Here is a 16398-nt window from a genome sequence, read left to right on the forward strand (position 1 = left end):
AACTAATTTTATATCCCCAATCAGTATAGCACAACCTCGGGTCTATTCTAAGCTATCACAAATCCGGTAGATATATAAGAGCACGAATTTAAACAAGAAAAATAGTTCTGGTATATTCTCAACCAATCGTATATCTATATTCAATTATCTAAGCAGTAATATCAACAGGTAGTCATAAACATGCAAATACAGATATGTAAAGAGTATAGGGAAAGAATTTGAATATTCTGTGGGTTCGGTTGACTAAGCAAGAGGCCGATCGATTGAGCTTGGGAAAAAATTCAAATTACTTTAGGGGCTTGGTCGACTGAGGAGCGAGCTGGTCGGCTGGCCATAGGCGATTTCCAATCCTTTGTAGGCTCGGTCGACTAAGGTATTCTAAAGCTAAAGTGGCTGGTCGACCGAGACCTTATAGAACAGGCCAAAAGACTATGGTCAATTGACAGAGGTGATTATAACGTGTGTGGGTCGGCCGACCAAGGACATTGAAAACCTAAGATTTTGCCCAAATTTTGACTTTAAAACTTTCAATCATGAAAAGTTTTGGGGCCTAAGGTCAGTCTATGGTCTTTGTTGAGCTTTCAATCCCATCATGCATGATATGCATTATTATAGACCAAAATTAAATGCAATTAGAATACAATATAAAAATGTCTTCATTCTTTTTGCTCTCCTGATTGCCATCATGTAGTGTGAGCTTTGAGATCATTATGGCTTTGATTGTACCTCGACTTTACGTGCCATCTGAAAAATTATCTATTCACACACTAGATGCACAAGTGAGATACTTTGGATTTGTCATAATCAAAAGCGGGATAGGACTCATAAAGTCAACAATCTTCCCCTTTTTTATGATGACAAATACAAAAGTAAAAGTGGGTACTGCCTTAAAAGGCTCCCCCTGAGAATATGCATATTTTAAGATTTTCAATACATTGCAAGCATATCTAGGAAAGAAGACATTAAAAAATGATTTGCATTTAAATTTGATAGTTAGGCTCATATACTAAATATGGATCCCCCAATATTTTCACTTAAGATTGCACATATACCCCCAATTTTGCAAGGATATTTCTCCCCCTTTTGACATAAGCAAAAAAGGCTAGGGTAAAAAAAATTTCTCCTTTTTCAAGGAGACCTTAAAAAAATCCATGACTAAAAAGATATAATTTCTGAACATAAGTCATGAATGCTTTGAACTTATAAATTAGCAGCAAGAGATAAAATTTATCATTTAAGAGTTCATTTCTTGCCATTTAAAAACAAATTTAACAATATTTCCTCTTTAGATATTATATATACGTACTTGGAATTATGCTTGCTAAAATAATTTATCACAAAGGTAAAGCAAGTTAAAGTTTTTTTGGTAATCAATTAAGCACAAAACATATTAAAACCCGAAAAAACAACCATATGATACCAAATATGAAAGTTTTAATGTAAGATTATATGGCTAAAAGCAACATATTTTCTTATGATTTACTATGATCAACAACATCATTATTCTTTAAATATACACGCCACAGTAAACTCAATAAAAATTTAAGCCAAAAATTTGGTGAGCAAAAAAAAAAAGTATTTTAAAATTAGAAGCTTCCCCTTTATAATTTGAAAGCTAGTTTAGATACAAACAAGTGTTTGTACCTATCAAGAATGATATTACACAGTGTAGAAGAACTGTAGGCAAGCATTTTGATTTTTTAAACACTTCTACTGGATATTTGATTTAAGCCAATTTTGTTCACCCAGCAAGATTATTCCTATAGAACTCGTATGCATCACACAATCAAAATTTAAGACATGTAAGATTCATAAATTCCAAGAACAATCCATATCTAATCATAGAAAAAAAAGGGGGGGGGGGGGATATGATTATGGTTTTCAGAAGAGCTTAGGATTCAAAAACAAAAACAATGATAATCCGATGCACAAGAATGTTAAATTAATGCTCTTTTTCTCTAATGATGGAGCTTAGCTCCCCTGTATTATTTCAAGCACACATGAGTTCAGCATACACATATGTATTCATTTAGCACAATGATACTGCATATTGCATTTTAACTTAGCAAATGATAGCCAATCAAGGCTATACTAAAAAAATTCATGCAATAGCTATGTTGTGGGGCTTAATAACTCAATGATTGAGTGTGAAATGAAAAATGCCCCCCTATGACATGCATATACCTTTATTTATGGAAGATCATCAAAACGTGTAACATTCAAAACATGATGACTTGGATTATTTTTCTTAGAAATACAAGGTTCTAAATATATTAATCGATTTTGCTCTTAACCTCTTCTTTGAACATATTGAAGGAATGATATGACTTATGTGGAGACATAATGTCCCATTCAAGCAGAGAGAAACTCATTCCTTTACAGTTGAAAGGTTGGAATGCTACAACCAATATTTTCATGTTTTAACCAATCCTTTTGATATATATATATGCATTAAGTTAAGATTGGATATATTTCTTGTGTTATCACATGGGCCTGATTCTCTATGATTCTTAGTATTACCATAGTGTATAATGAATGCATGTACTAAGATTTGATATTTTAGGCACAAATCACTCCCTATCATTTAGTCATTATAACCCCCTCTTACTTAATTCTAAGATCTAAGGAGGATTCATTTTCGTTTTGGTACCCAATTTTCTTTGAGCCTTGATGGGTTAGAACCCTGCGGTTCTTTGACTCTCCAGACCTTTTTGGGTTTCACACCTTTCCTTTTAAATGGGTAATCAAATTTGATGTGCCCTTTCTTTTTACATAGGACACAGGTGGTGTGAGCATACGGATTGAAGGAGGTACTAGCATAATGTTTTGATGCTCTTACAAAGTATCTCATGTATAGGTTCTTCTTTTCCTATTATCAATTCCATTATAACCTATACCCTCTTTGTTTAGGGTCATCTTCTGTGCGCCTAATAATTTATCAAAATTCTCTTTGCCTTTAGTGAACGTGTAGATGATCTTACACTGGTCTTCTATTTTTCTTTTTAGGCCTAGAATTTTTAAATCTTTTAGGCCCTTGCAAACACCTTGTAATGTTATGAATTCTCTAGTCATCGTGCTTGCTTTACACTCAAGTTCAAAGATAAGAATATCCTTTTTATTATCACTTGAAACTTGGGATCTTAATACATTCAGCTCTTTTTCTAATTTTCAATTCTTGTCCACTAAATCCTTGATTTTCAAATCATTTTCTTTTTCTACAAGAATTTTTTATTCTAGTTCATTTATCACCTTTTCATTTTGGCTCTCTAATCTCTTAGTTTCTAAATCCTTTTCAATCTTCTCTTTTTCCAAGGTAGTGTGAGACTCTTTAAAATCTTCGAATTGTTTTTCCGAGTTCTCATTTTCATTTTTCAACTTAGAGTTTTTTTTGGACATTTTCTTAAGCACTTTAAGCATACAAAGATACTCCTGTTGCAATTCATCATATGTAGGCATGCTATCATTTTCAAAATCATAGTTAGAATAATATGAAGATAACGAACATGAAGATTGTACCTCATGGTCACTATGTGCCGTTAGGCACAAATTTGCGACTTCATTGTTGCTGGAGTTGCTAGCTGAACTACATATACTATGTTTGTCCCAAGAGGTGGCCTTCATTGCCTTCCTTTTCTTTTTTGAGTCCTTCTTTGGCAATGGGCATTTCGGCTTGATGTGACCTTTCTTCTTGCAGTTGTAGCATGTTGGAGGATCTTCCATTTGTTCTTTCTTGCTTGACTCTCCTTTTTTTGATTGCGAGTCCCGAAATTTCCTGGCAGGTCTCCTGTTCTTTTTAAGGAACTTGCTGAACTTCTTGGTCAACAAGGCCATGTCTTCGTCAGGCTCCTAATCACTCTCCTTACTAGAGCTGCTCGTTGAGACTTTGAGAGCTATATTTTTCTTTGATTTGCTATGCTCGTTCATTCTCTCATTGATTGCCATTTTGTACGTGATGAGCAATCCGATGAGCTCATCCAGCGTCATAGCTTTCAAGTCTCTCCCCTCGGTAGTAGATTTAGGCTCCCAAATTGGAGGAAGACCACCCCTGAGAATTTTCCTGATCATTTCATATGTGGGGTAAGTCTTACCAAGAGCATGCAAAGAATTAGTGATGTGCAAGAATCTAGTGTACATGGCTTGTATTGATTCACCAGCATTCATCCTAAATGCTTCATACTCACTAGTCAACATATCTATACGACTATCTTTTACATCTCTAGTACCCTCATAAGTAATTTATAATTTATCCCATATCTCCTTAGCAGATGTACATGCCATTACTCTATTAAATTAATTTACATCTAGATTACAATATAAGACATTCATGGCAATAGCATTAATGTTAACACCTTTCATATCATCATCAATAAATTCTTCTTCGGTCTTAGGTACACTATTTCCTTCTACAGTTTTCATAGGGACAAAATCTCCTTTGGAGACAACGCTCCACACTTTCGAATCAATATTTTGAAGAAAAATGCCCATCCTTTGTTTCTAGAAGGTGTAATTAACACTACAAAAAATAAGAGGACGTGTGGACAATTGTCCCTCACCCAAAAGGGGTTACACAAAAATGAGCCATTGCGATCTTTTACAAAAACGTTTAAGTCTAATGCAATAAGGCTCTGATACCAAATGTTATTTTTTGGTGTAATCCCAAGAGGGGGGTTGAATTGGAGATTTTAAAATTTCTAGGTCTATATCTAATTTTATATCCACAATCAGTATAGCACAACCTCGGGTCTATTCTAAGCTATCACAAATCCAGTAGATATGTAAGAGTGCACAAATTTAAACAAGAAAAACAGTTCCGGTATAATCGTATATTTGTATTCAATTATCTAAGCAGTAATATCAACAGGTAATCATAAACATGCAAATACAGAAATGTAAAGAGTATAGGGAAAGAATTTGAATTTTTTGTGGGTTTGGTCAACTGAGCAAGAGGCCGGTCGACTGAGCTAGGGCAAAAATTCAAATTACTTTAGGGGCTCGGTCGACTGAGGAGTGAGCTGGTCGGCTGGCCATAGGCAATTTCCAATCCTTCGTAGGTTCGGTCGAGGTATTCTAATGCTAAAGTGGTTGGTCGACTGAGGCCTTATAGAACAGGCCAAAAGACTATGGTCGGTTGACTGAGGTGATTATAACGTTTGTGGGTCGGTTGACCGAGGACATTGAAAACCTAAGATTTTGCCCAAATTTTGACCTTAAAACTTTCAACCTTATATGTATGAGTGTGACATTTTAGTTAGAGGGTTCATGAACAGTTTTGGGGCCTAAGGTCAGTCTATGGTCTTTGTTGAGCTTTCAATCCCATCATGCATGATATGCATTATTACAGACCAAAATTAAATGCAATTCCAATACAACATAAAAATGTCTTCATTCTTTTTGCTCTCCTGATTGCCATCATGTAGCGTGAGCTTTGAGATTGTCATGACTTTGATTGTATCTCGACTTTATGTGCCATTTGAAAAATTATATGTTCATGCACTAGATGCACAAGTGAGATACTTTGGATTTATCATAATAAAAAACGGGATAGGACTCGTAAGGTCAACATGCACGTTTACCGAATCTTTAGTACGTTTAGCTTTCATTTTCTTCCTCTTCAGTGAGTGGCCATATAAATGAAATAAAAGACATACCTTAATTTCTTTGGTAAAAAGAGGATGAGCAAAGTTGTCCTAGAAGCATGAAGGCTATTGATTGAAGCATAGGTGCCAATGAACAATGGACATACCACCAAACATTGGATCCAAAGTCCATCCATGAAGTCGGTGGCAACTAACACATCCATGAAAGCAAAAAACCTAGCAAATTCCTCATTTGCATTCTTCTGAAAAAAAAAAAAAATCTTTGAATTCATTTATTCCTTTCCTAAAAATTTTTCCTATCTACGTGTGGAGCAACACTATTTGTCCCCCCTTTAATCCATAGCTCGTCATAAAACCTAAATAATAACCAAGGGAATGAGAGCATATAATTCAAGAAACTTGAAAGGTTATAAAAATAATAAAAGAAATTACCTTATATTCAAGGAGTGAGCCATGCAATGAAGTGGTGTACAATTTTTTTTTCGGTTGAGCAATTAGTATGTCATACATGGCACACCTCCTCATAAAAGGATGATCTATCTCTTTCTATCATTCCTTCATGTTGATTTGTTTTCCTCATATCTTTTATCATGTTGTCCCACATTTTGTACACTAGCTTCAAAAACATGTTTATTAATCAGCTGTGCAGAGCATACGCTAGATGGGATTGGTAAAAGATTAAAATGTAATCGACCTTTCCCCACCAAACATCTTTTAAGAATTTCTTTTGCAAACATATTTTTCCTAACATCATCTTCTTTATAAGAAGTCCACTTGGCCACTCATCACTAATGGCCGTGGCTTGGAGACTTGTCTTTATTAGCTTCAATCTTTTGAGCTTAACTACTGTTGAAGCATGCCTAGTATTGGCTATGGGAAGAAATTTTAGTGGCACATACTCGCTGAAAATGTCTAATTACATTGAGTGATTTGTGATGAAAGTGCAAATAAAAGCACCTTCCTCAGCAACATTAGTATACAATTGCATTCTCAACCAGCAATCTCATTTTGATCATTGTTTTTTCTGCACTTATACTCTTCAAAGCAAGATTAAGGGTGTGCATGACATGGACTCCAAAAAATATACTCCATATTTGAATCACATCTTTTATAAAGTTGCATTATAAGTAACAATTGGACCACATAGTCTGGCCCAGCCTCCACGACAACATCCAATGTAATGCTCTTTCTTCTCCAATATAGCTGTAAAATTAATTGGTGTCCTTCTTTGTGGATCCCTCCAGCCAGCTCATACAATACCCAACCCTTTTGCTTTCTAAGCCCCTTTGATTGCCTGCAAAATTCTATCTATATGTGCCTTCTCTTTCTATGAAAGAGTTGTTCTCAAAGCATCATACCAAGGAGGAACAAAACCAACAATAGTATTGTTGGTAGCATAATTATGTGCTCACTGCTCCCAAATGGTATGGATTTCTAGAAAAATGGAAGGGTAGCCCACCTGAATAAGACATCCTAGAAATCAAGTTCTCCAAATGATCCCTCGCTTCCATTTGAAAGGTATTCTCCAATGGGGAATTTCCAACAGTATTTTTCCTCTTAAGCAATAATGAGTCTGGGGTAGTTGATTGGCCAAAGTGCTGGCAGAGATATGGCAATGGCACTTGCTTAGTTCTTTTTTTCTTTTTTTCTTTTTTTTTTCCCCGGGGGTGGGGGGTGTACATTTTCCAATATCTGCATTTTAATACACTGTAGAACAAACCCTTATCCCCACACCTGAAATATTTAGGAAATGTGCTTTTACCCTAGAACATGGGCCCTTATAAATATGCTGATAATAATTGCAATAGAAACTTGAATATCCACCTTCCCTATTCAATGTCCTTAGTAACATAAGCCCACAGAGGGGCATTATCATATGATGCGCCAGTTCCAAATTTATTGGTCATAGAAGTAGAGGATGATGAATTCTGTCTTTTTGAAGCCATTACAGTCACATAATGTAAAACCACTGATTCAGTGCGCCACTGCATCCTAAAATTGATTAATTATTTAATGTTATCAGTTTTTACAAAACGAGAGGAATTGATACTTGAGGCAGGCTGGTAGTTAGCTGTCACTCATTAGAGAATGATGAAATCTATCTTTCCAAAGCCATTACAGTCACATAAAACAAACTTCTGATTCAATGCACCACTGCACCCTACAATTGATTAATAATTTAATATTACCAGGTTTTGAAAAAAGAGAGGAACAGAGCCTAGGGGCGGATTGGCAGTGAGCTGTCACTCATTGGGCATCAACCACTAGGTTCCCTTCACTATATATATATATATATATATATATATATATATATATATAATGCAGAAAAAAAAAAAGGAAAAACAAAGGGGCAGAGGTAGTCAGGTACAGAGATGAAAGGCTCCGTCATGGTCACATGGCTAATGGGTGATGTCTCATCAAGAAATTAAAAAATAAAACAGACATAGAGAGTTACTGATGGATGGTCATCTAAGAGAGAGAACTGAAGAAGCAACATCTTCCAATGGTGATTCACTCCTTCTGGTCATTGCTGCTCTGGCAGTGCAAGGGAAGCCTGGGAGGTCCATGGTGAAGTGTGCTCCATGCACAGTCGCTGCCTGGCAGACTCCTAGGGCTTATTCTTGAAGTTTCTTTGCACCTCTTGTCTCTCTTGTCAATTTTATTTATTAAGGCATGTTATATACAAGGACAGAAATAAAGGGACAAAGCAGAGCTTTTATTCCCAGAAATGTCCCAGCCATATCCCATGTCTAGTGTGTTTAGCAGCTTTAGCCGTCTCCAAAAAGTGTTAGAAAATAGAAACATTAAATTATTTTCAACACGTGTTGGTCACATGATGGACATTCGTATTGTAAACTCCGGTACTCCATTATAAATAGGTATGGTGATGTTTTGAGTTGATCTATGACTTATTTAGCTGCTCTTTTAGGTGGTAATCCTACTGCTGATTCTTCTTGTACCTGGTTTTTGAGAGAGTTTCTAGGAATTTGGATGAGTGGAAGGGAGATTTCTTCACTCAAGGGGGTTGTGTTACTCTTATCCATGCTCGTCTTTCTTTTATTTCCCTGTGTTAAAGTTTCTCTTTTAAAAATTCCTGTGAGAATAGCATGGGGATTAGAGAAATTGATGATGGATTTTGTGGTCAGACTCATGAGTAGGTGAATGAGAATGTGAGATAGAGATAACCTTGCAGGGTGGGCGAGTGTGACTGTGTGATTAGGTCTAAAAGGGACACAGGTTTGGGTCTAATTGTTATTTTGGTTCCCAAAAACATTTCCTTGGTGAGGGAAATGTTTATGGCGCTTTCCCTTTGAACCTGATTCTCTTTGGCGCATGGGAATTTGCTGAAATTTGGACTTTTATAAAAACGTGTGGGCTGCTAAAGTTGGGGGTAATATCACTAACTCGTATCCTTGGGAAGTTGTGTTTTGGTTTGTTATTGTTTCCCTAATTTTTGGCATGGAGTTTGTGATGGGTAAAGAATCCATTTTTGGGAGAATCAATGGATTGGGGAGGCTCTTTTGGCTCGTGTATCCTTATCTTTCTTGATTATCTACTTTTAATGAACCCCCTATTTAGATTTCCTCTTCTTGCAAGAGGGTAGGCATTCTAGGGATTTTCATTTTGTAAGGAACATTAATGAGAGAGAGACTAACGAGCTTGCCCTTTTGATTAATGTGCTCGATTTCCTTTTATTTCCAGTTGGGAAGTGATAAAAGATTTTGGAGTTTAGATTTTCATAGGGAATATTATTGCTAATCTTTCTTTTCTCATTTGATTCATAGTCCCCATGCTATTCATTTTGCTATTTTACTCTTTTGTTTGCAAAGGTATAGTTCCTTTAAAGTCATGGTCTGCAATCCTTGAGAAAATGAATGCTATTGACTTTCTTCATAAACAAAGATGGAATACCTGCTGCCTAATGTCTCTGTCTTTTTCTTTGGAGCAATTTGTTTTATATTTTTGGTGAGAATTGGATATGCCCCTCTTCCTTGGAGGCTTTTTGCACTATTTTTTTTAGGGGATATGGGAAGGGGAAGGAGAGCAAAGTTTCTTGGAGATGCTCAATTATGTCTGTAAGGCTATCATTTGGAGTATTTTGGTTGGGGTGGAACGCCAAAGCTTTTATGGGTGTGGCTACTTGTCTGAAATTGCTTTGGAGTAGGGTGTTTTTTCTTGCATTGTTCTGGTGTTTGGTGATGACTTCCTTTGGCTTATTGTCTATGGAAGATTTGCAGCGGGATTGGATTGCTTTGCTCCATCTGAGCTGTCTTGTAATTATTTGTTTTTTGTCTTGCTGTTTTCGTTTTGTAGTAGAAGAGTATATTATTCCCTTTGTTTTTATTTTCATTTTTTTTTTGTATTCTTTCTTTCTTCCTTTTCCTAATAAAATTAAAAATTTCACCCTTAAATTATGCTAGTTTCATTTTATGGCTTCTTATCTAGACGAAAATTTGCATTTTTAGTGACTCTCATGGCCTTAAATTTCCACAACATTGTTGAAGTTTTGGCTTTCCACCCAATTCAAATTGAAATGTCAATTTTTTCTGTCTTACAAATTTTCTATTGAAATTTCCACAAATCATGTAAAAGTTATTAAAATCTCAATGAAATTTGTCAAAATTTTGACTACGGAACAAAATTTCCTAGAAAATGAAATTGAAAGTCAAAACCCAAATTGAAATTTGTCTTGATAAATCTTCTTTTCTTTTTTGAATTAAAGATTATTACCAGAAATAGCTTGCAACCTTACTTTTGATCCAAGGCTTGCCTTCTCTTCCACAATTTTGAAATTTATGCAAAATTGAACTTAGATATTAGCTACAGAATTTGATTCAATCTTTAATGCCTAAAAAAATTAGTTGCATTTGCATAATAACTAATATTAAACTGATTTTTGAATTTCATTCTATATTGGTTGAATATGTTTACTATAGTTATTATAGTACAGTGATTGCACCCTTATCACCAAATGCCTGTCATTGATGTTTTTTATTTACAATATATTTTTTTTTAGTCAAAATTTAAAGCCCCGGAGACTCTAACCTAGGACTAGGACATCAAAGCCAAGGCTCACATTCGTCTTTGAAGGTTCACAAATCAAGTGCAGTGTTATTGGATTCCACTGTAAGGACTGTCTTATTAGCATGGATTGGTTAAGCTTAATCATGTCAAACTCTGCTAACAGGTTTCCCACTAGATGATTTCTCTTTATTTGTTTATGTGGCTTGTGGGAAACATGGTCAATCTCATTTTTTGTTCATTATATGCATTGGCCACCATTTAATCAACTTGGTCAAGTTGGTTCTGAATGTTTTTTGACAAAGAAAGTTGCAGATTTTTCATTTCCAGATTAACTTACAAATTCCAAGTATGGTGTTACACTATATAATTTATATAGTGTCTCACGACCTGCTTCATTAAGACCAAGATTTATTGGAGGAAGACTTAACCTTTTCTTTTAATTTTATCTTATCCAGTTGAATCACAGAGTCTTCGTGGACAGCGTACTGCCATTGTTTGTACTAAAGACCGCCCTACCCCAAGGAGGTATCCCCGTGATACAGGGATACCAGGGAAATCACCATTGTAAATACTTCAGGTGCCCAATCAGTTGTTTGATTGATTGATTTTTCATTTTTCAAACATTCATAATATAGTTTGGTTCCTGGAACTTCATGTTGTTACATTTTAAAGTTAGTAGGTAATAAGATGTGATTAATATAGGTTTACCTGTTGTATTTGATGTGGGTTAACATTTAGATACTGTTTCCTCTTCATATTTTCTGGGTCCACCACCACCCCTTGGAACAGGTGGTAATGTAACAATGGCACTCTTGTGCTTCCAAATTATAAATTGGTCAGTCATTCATAGCTTTTGTAACATTTATTTTTGAAACTTTTGTTTGCCCTTGAATTTATGAAGGGAAAATATTCTTTTTTATCATTGCACAACATTGGATCAATGGTAAGGTTGTTCCTTTGTAACTGTTTGGTCACAAGTTCGGGTCCGAGGAGACATCCTCTTTGCATAAAAGCAGGGGTAAGGCTGTGTGCACTGATGACCCTTCCCCAACCCTCGCGAAGCGTGGAGCCTCATGGCCCGGGGATGCCCTTTATCATTGCACAATATGCGTGCATGAAACTTAGGGGTGCTTTAGGGTGATAAACTGCATCTGTTGACATTTTGCTGTCTACTTGGAACCCCTTCAGATAATCTGCTGATTATTTTAGGCACTGTTCTTAATACTCTAGCTACTCGATAGTTGACTGCAAGTTATGGAAGGTTTGAACCACATACATTAGAATATGATTATGCTGGATCCAGGAATGTCAGAGTTTGAGAAATTTGTCACAATAATCTTATTATGTTATGTAGCTATATTATTAATGTATCTGTGCTATTTGAGTTATCAAGATTCTTTCATCCATCTTTGCAGTTAACACTAATAAGACTAAAAGAGAATGCTGTAGAGCTGAGTACTTAAAACTAGGCAGGCATGAAGCTTGAAGGGAATCACGGTGCATACATGCCCCCAATGTCATATAGGTATTCAATAATGTGCTTAAAGCAAGTTTCTTTTGGAACTTTATAATAGAAAATATCATATAGGCTTAATGGGATTGTTCTTATTCATTTACGACTTAGGTTAAAAGAGAAACTCTGCACCTGCCCCTTAGGCCCACTAAAAAAATTTAATTTTTGATTTTTATTAATTTTAAGAAATCCATTTAAAGTATATTTGAAAAAAAAAAAAAAAATTATTTTTTGTGGATGTTTCCATAAAAAATTGATCTTATGGCTAAGGGATTCTTGGGTATGTTGCTGGTTCCTAATCATAAAAAGAGGCACCTGGACTACAGTAATACACCTCCCAAGGAGGACACTCCCTCCACCCATCAAGATGTTTAGAGACCTTATCAACACTGGATCCAAAACCTCTCAGACTGAGGATTCCCAGTTGCTAGCATTTATTAAGCTCATTTTGGCACTTTAGAATGGAACACGCATCAACAGGGTCAAAATTTTAGTTTACAAAAATGCGCAAAATGATTGCTTTCCTTGGCCTTATTTTCGTGCATCTGATTGAAATCTAGTTGAGGAACTCCCAAATAATTTATAGTGCACTCAGAATCACACACACTACAAGAACAGCAAACCTAGAAGTCACCCCTGGACTCAGATTAATAGCAGCTAGACCACACTTGGCTAATTTAAATATTAAGACCCAAAACTAACTCTAAAACCATGTAAAATGGTGAGCCCGTTACAATAAGACTTCCTGGCATCTGATAAGAATAGAATTGTATCAACATCAAACTCCAGATGAGAGACAACCACTTCATCCATGCCTACAGTAGTACCCTAGACTAAATCCCTATTGTGGCCCTCATCATCATACAACACATTAGTGACCAAAATAAAGAAGGCAGACAAGGTCTGAAGGTGATGTAGAACCAGAAGCTGGACCAGGGGTAGACCCTTGTAAGAGACTAATGGAGAAGAATTGGATCAAAGGATTGTTGGGTCCTAAACCCGAATATATTTAGTTGAACTTTCAATTTGTAGTAAGCCTATGTGTGTGGGGTTTGTTTGTAATCAATGTGACTTTTAGGGGCTTATTTGTTATTTCTTGTATCTTTTGGGGTTTATTTGTAATTCTCTTGTACCTTAAGGCTTTCTTATAAAAAAGTGTGGAAGCTATGTAAGTTCTAGTTTTTGGTGAATTTGAAAATTGAAGTGAATGTGAGTTTTCCCCCCATTTGTATCTTCTTGTTTCCCTCTCCTATCCTTTTTTTCCCTTCCAATTTCTCTCTTGGCTGTAATTACTCATTGCTGTTTTGCATCATTTGGTATTACCACAGGATCTATTCAATTTCACAGACTACTTCTGTAGCTTCCCTTATTTCATATCACCCCTTCAATCCTACTCTATTTCTATCCAATTCCACAAACTATTCTATTCTCCTTCTCCACATTCCCTATTTCTCCGTAATCATTGTTGCATATCAGAAATTTCAGTATGACTGCTGCACTGTTCATCACAGTGAAATCTAAAATAACAGCCACTGAACCTGTTTTGAACTCCACTTTTCAGGAACTATTTGCAACACAACCACTACCATCAGAGACAGAAAATGCCAAGCAGCAGATCCCCAAAATATCGCTATCCAGCCACCTCTGTGGTGCCATGCACTGGCAAAAGAACTCCTGTCTGTGCTTTCCTTCTCAAACCACTGCTACTACTGCAATCCCCATCCCTCAATCTACCAGCACCAGGAAAACCATTGCTGGACGACCACCACCGGTGGCACATGCCGCGCTGGTGACATGCATGTGAATGAAATCCAGTATTTGAAATTTTGATCTGCAGCAGGATAGGTTGTGATGGGGATCAGCATGCCCTACCTATCTTATTTTCACAGGATCTATTCAATTTCACAGACTACTGCTGTAGCTTCCCTTATTTCATATCACTCCTTCAATCCAACTCCATTTCTATCCAATTCCACAAACTATTCTATTCTCCTTCTCCACATTCCCTATTTCTCCGTAATCATTGTTGCATATCAGAAATTTCAGTATGACTGCTGCACTGTTCATCGCAGTGAAATCTAAAATAACAGCCACTGAACCTATTTTGAACTCCACTTTTCAGGAACTATTTGCAACACAACCACTACCATCAGAGACAGAAAATGCCAAGCAGCAGATCCCCAAAATATCTCTACAGCAGGTCCCCAAAATATCGCTACCCAGCCACCTCTGTGGTGCCATGCACTGGCAAAAGAACTCCTGTCTGTGCTTTCCTTCTCAAACCACTGCTACTACTGCAATCCCCATCCCTCAATCTACCAGCACCAGGGAAACCATTGCTGGACGACCACCACCGGTGGCACATGCCGCGCTGGTGACATGCGTGTGAATGAAATCCAGTATTTGAAATTTTGATCTGCAGTAGGATAGGTTGTGATGGGGATCAGCATGCCCTACCCATCTTATTTTCAAATGTTGTGACACATGGACGACCTCCTGATGTCCACATTTCCTTTGCCGACATAATGACTCGTGGACGACCTCCCGATGTCCACATTTCCTTTGTTGATATGCTGACACATAGACGACCCCAGATGTCCACATCAGCTCGTGATTATTTTGTAGATGCTTGAAGAATTTTCGCTGTGAGAAAGACCCCAGTAGAGATGCTGAAGCAAGTCCGAGTTCAAGACCCATGTGGGCCCCACACGGCTCCATTGGGCCCCACATAGAATTGGGCCTCCCTTTGACTTTTGTTTTATATTTAATTTGTAATCTTGCAAGACAACTTGCTTGCTTGCATGTGCATGTCTTAGTAAGTTGTGTGTGTTGCAAGTTGTGTTAGTATTTATTGTGTTTAGAAAGTTGGAGGATTTATTTTGTTAGTAACTTGTAAGAGTAATTAATGTGTTTAGTAAGTTGGTGTCTTTATTATTTGTGTCTCTCATGTTTGTGTGGGAATTGTTAGTTATTTAATGTCCTTGTCCCCCCATGCTAGCTAAGCTTATTAATGCTTTGTCCCCCCATGCTAGCTATATATACCCCTTCATTGTATGAACTATGTGGAGAGTAAAGTATTGATATTGAAAGGAAATTCCTTTGTTGAAGCTTTTTAAGCTTTGTCCAATCCTTGTGATTGTATAGTGAGAGGTTACATCGTTCTCATCGGAGATTAGGTGGTGAGAGACCACTATTCTATCCAGTGACTCCATCCCTATTCCACCTTCACGACATCCCTCCATCACCCACACGGCCATCACCAAGTTACACCCCAAGGCCACCAATCCATCATTTCATTTGCTGCATACATATTCATATTTCAAAGTGTGCACGAAGAACTTTAGATGAGTTCTAACCATCCTCCAATGCATCCACACGGCCACACCAAAATACCCCCTACACGGCCGCCACTTCCCCTCCATTACATAGCTGCGTTCATCCCGGTGTTTCAAAGCTTGATCCAAGGATCTATGGTGTGATCCAACTGCGTGTTGGGCAATGTCAAGTCATCCAAACAATTCTCTTGGTAATCTCAGCACTTATTTGAACCCTTATTTTATATTGCAAGTCTTCACTAGAAATATGAAATTCCATATTTGATTAGCCGTCAATGTCCAACGACCAAGACCTTGACCCACGTACTTAAATAGGGTTCAAGTTCAAAATTTTTGGATGAATGTGTGTGTGTGTGTTTGAGAGAGAGAGAGAGAGAGAGAGAGGATACTCACAAGGATTTGTTACTGCAGTTATGCCAAATGGACGAGGGCAAACATTATTGGCTAAATAGTTGAGATTGAGGGCCACAGTTGCATGATTAGCCAATTTATTGGGTTCAAAACATATGCCACCAGGTGATATTGGTGCACAATTCACCCTAGGGGCTCCGCAAGAAATCTTTATGGCTTGTTGATACAAAACATCTGTCCCTGTGACATTAGCCACACACCATGTTGTTGCCTACATCAACACACACACACACGCACACACATACACACACACACACACATCTTAAGTGAGTTTCTAATTCATAAACTTCCCCCTTTTTTATATCCACTAATATTTAAAATTATAATTATTTTGATGGTGCACTTACCGCTACACTTGTTATCTCTCCAATACAAAGAAACAAGAAGGAGAGGATGCAAAATGATACAATATTGCCATTGGCCATGACTCTCCTTGGATATTTTGGGTCAAGGTATAGAAGAGTTTTGGCATTTGGGATTTTGAGATGCCTTCCCATGAATACATCGCCATATATAT

General features: G+C 36.9%; 1 protein-coding gene across 5 annotated transcripts in view; it reads left to right on the forward strand.

The window, feature by feature from the left end:
• The window catches only part of LOC131145598 (uncharacterized), a 39824-nt gene extending 24755 nt beyond the window's left edge, over positions 1–15069 (forward strand). Inside the window, exons 7-8 of one of the 5 annotated variants that reach the window (XR_009134170.1) lie at positions 2317–2389; positions 11078–11205. Coding sequence is in view for 3 of the 5 variants with exons in the window: in XM_058094772.1 (XP_057950755.1) it covers positions 11078–11190 (113 nt within the window). In the remaining 2 variants the exon portion in view is untranslated. Of the gene's footprint in view, positions 1–2316; positions 2390–10614; positions 10725–11077; positions 11206–13696; positions 13760–14257 lie in introns of those variants that run through there. The other 4 variants (XR_009134171.1, XM_058094772.1, XM_058094770.1 and 1 more) reach the window with 4 other exon arrangements.
• The last annotated feature ends 1329 nt before the right edge of the window (positions 15070–16398 follow it).

The sequence above is a fragment of the Malania oleifera genome, chromosome 13, assembly GCF_029873635.1.
Source record: "Malania oleifera isolate guangnan ecotype guangnan chromosome 13, ASM2987363v1, whole genome shotgun sequence".
Lineage (NCBI taxonomy): Eukaryota > Viridiplantae > Streptophyta > Magnoliopsida > Santalales > Ximeniaceae > Malania > Malania oleifera.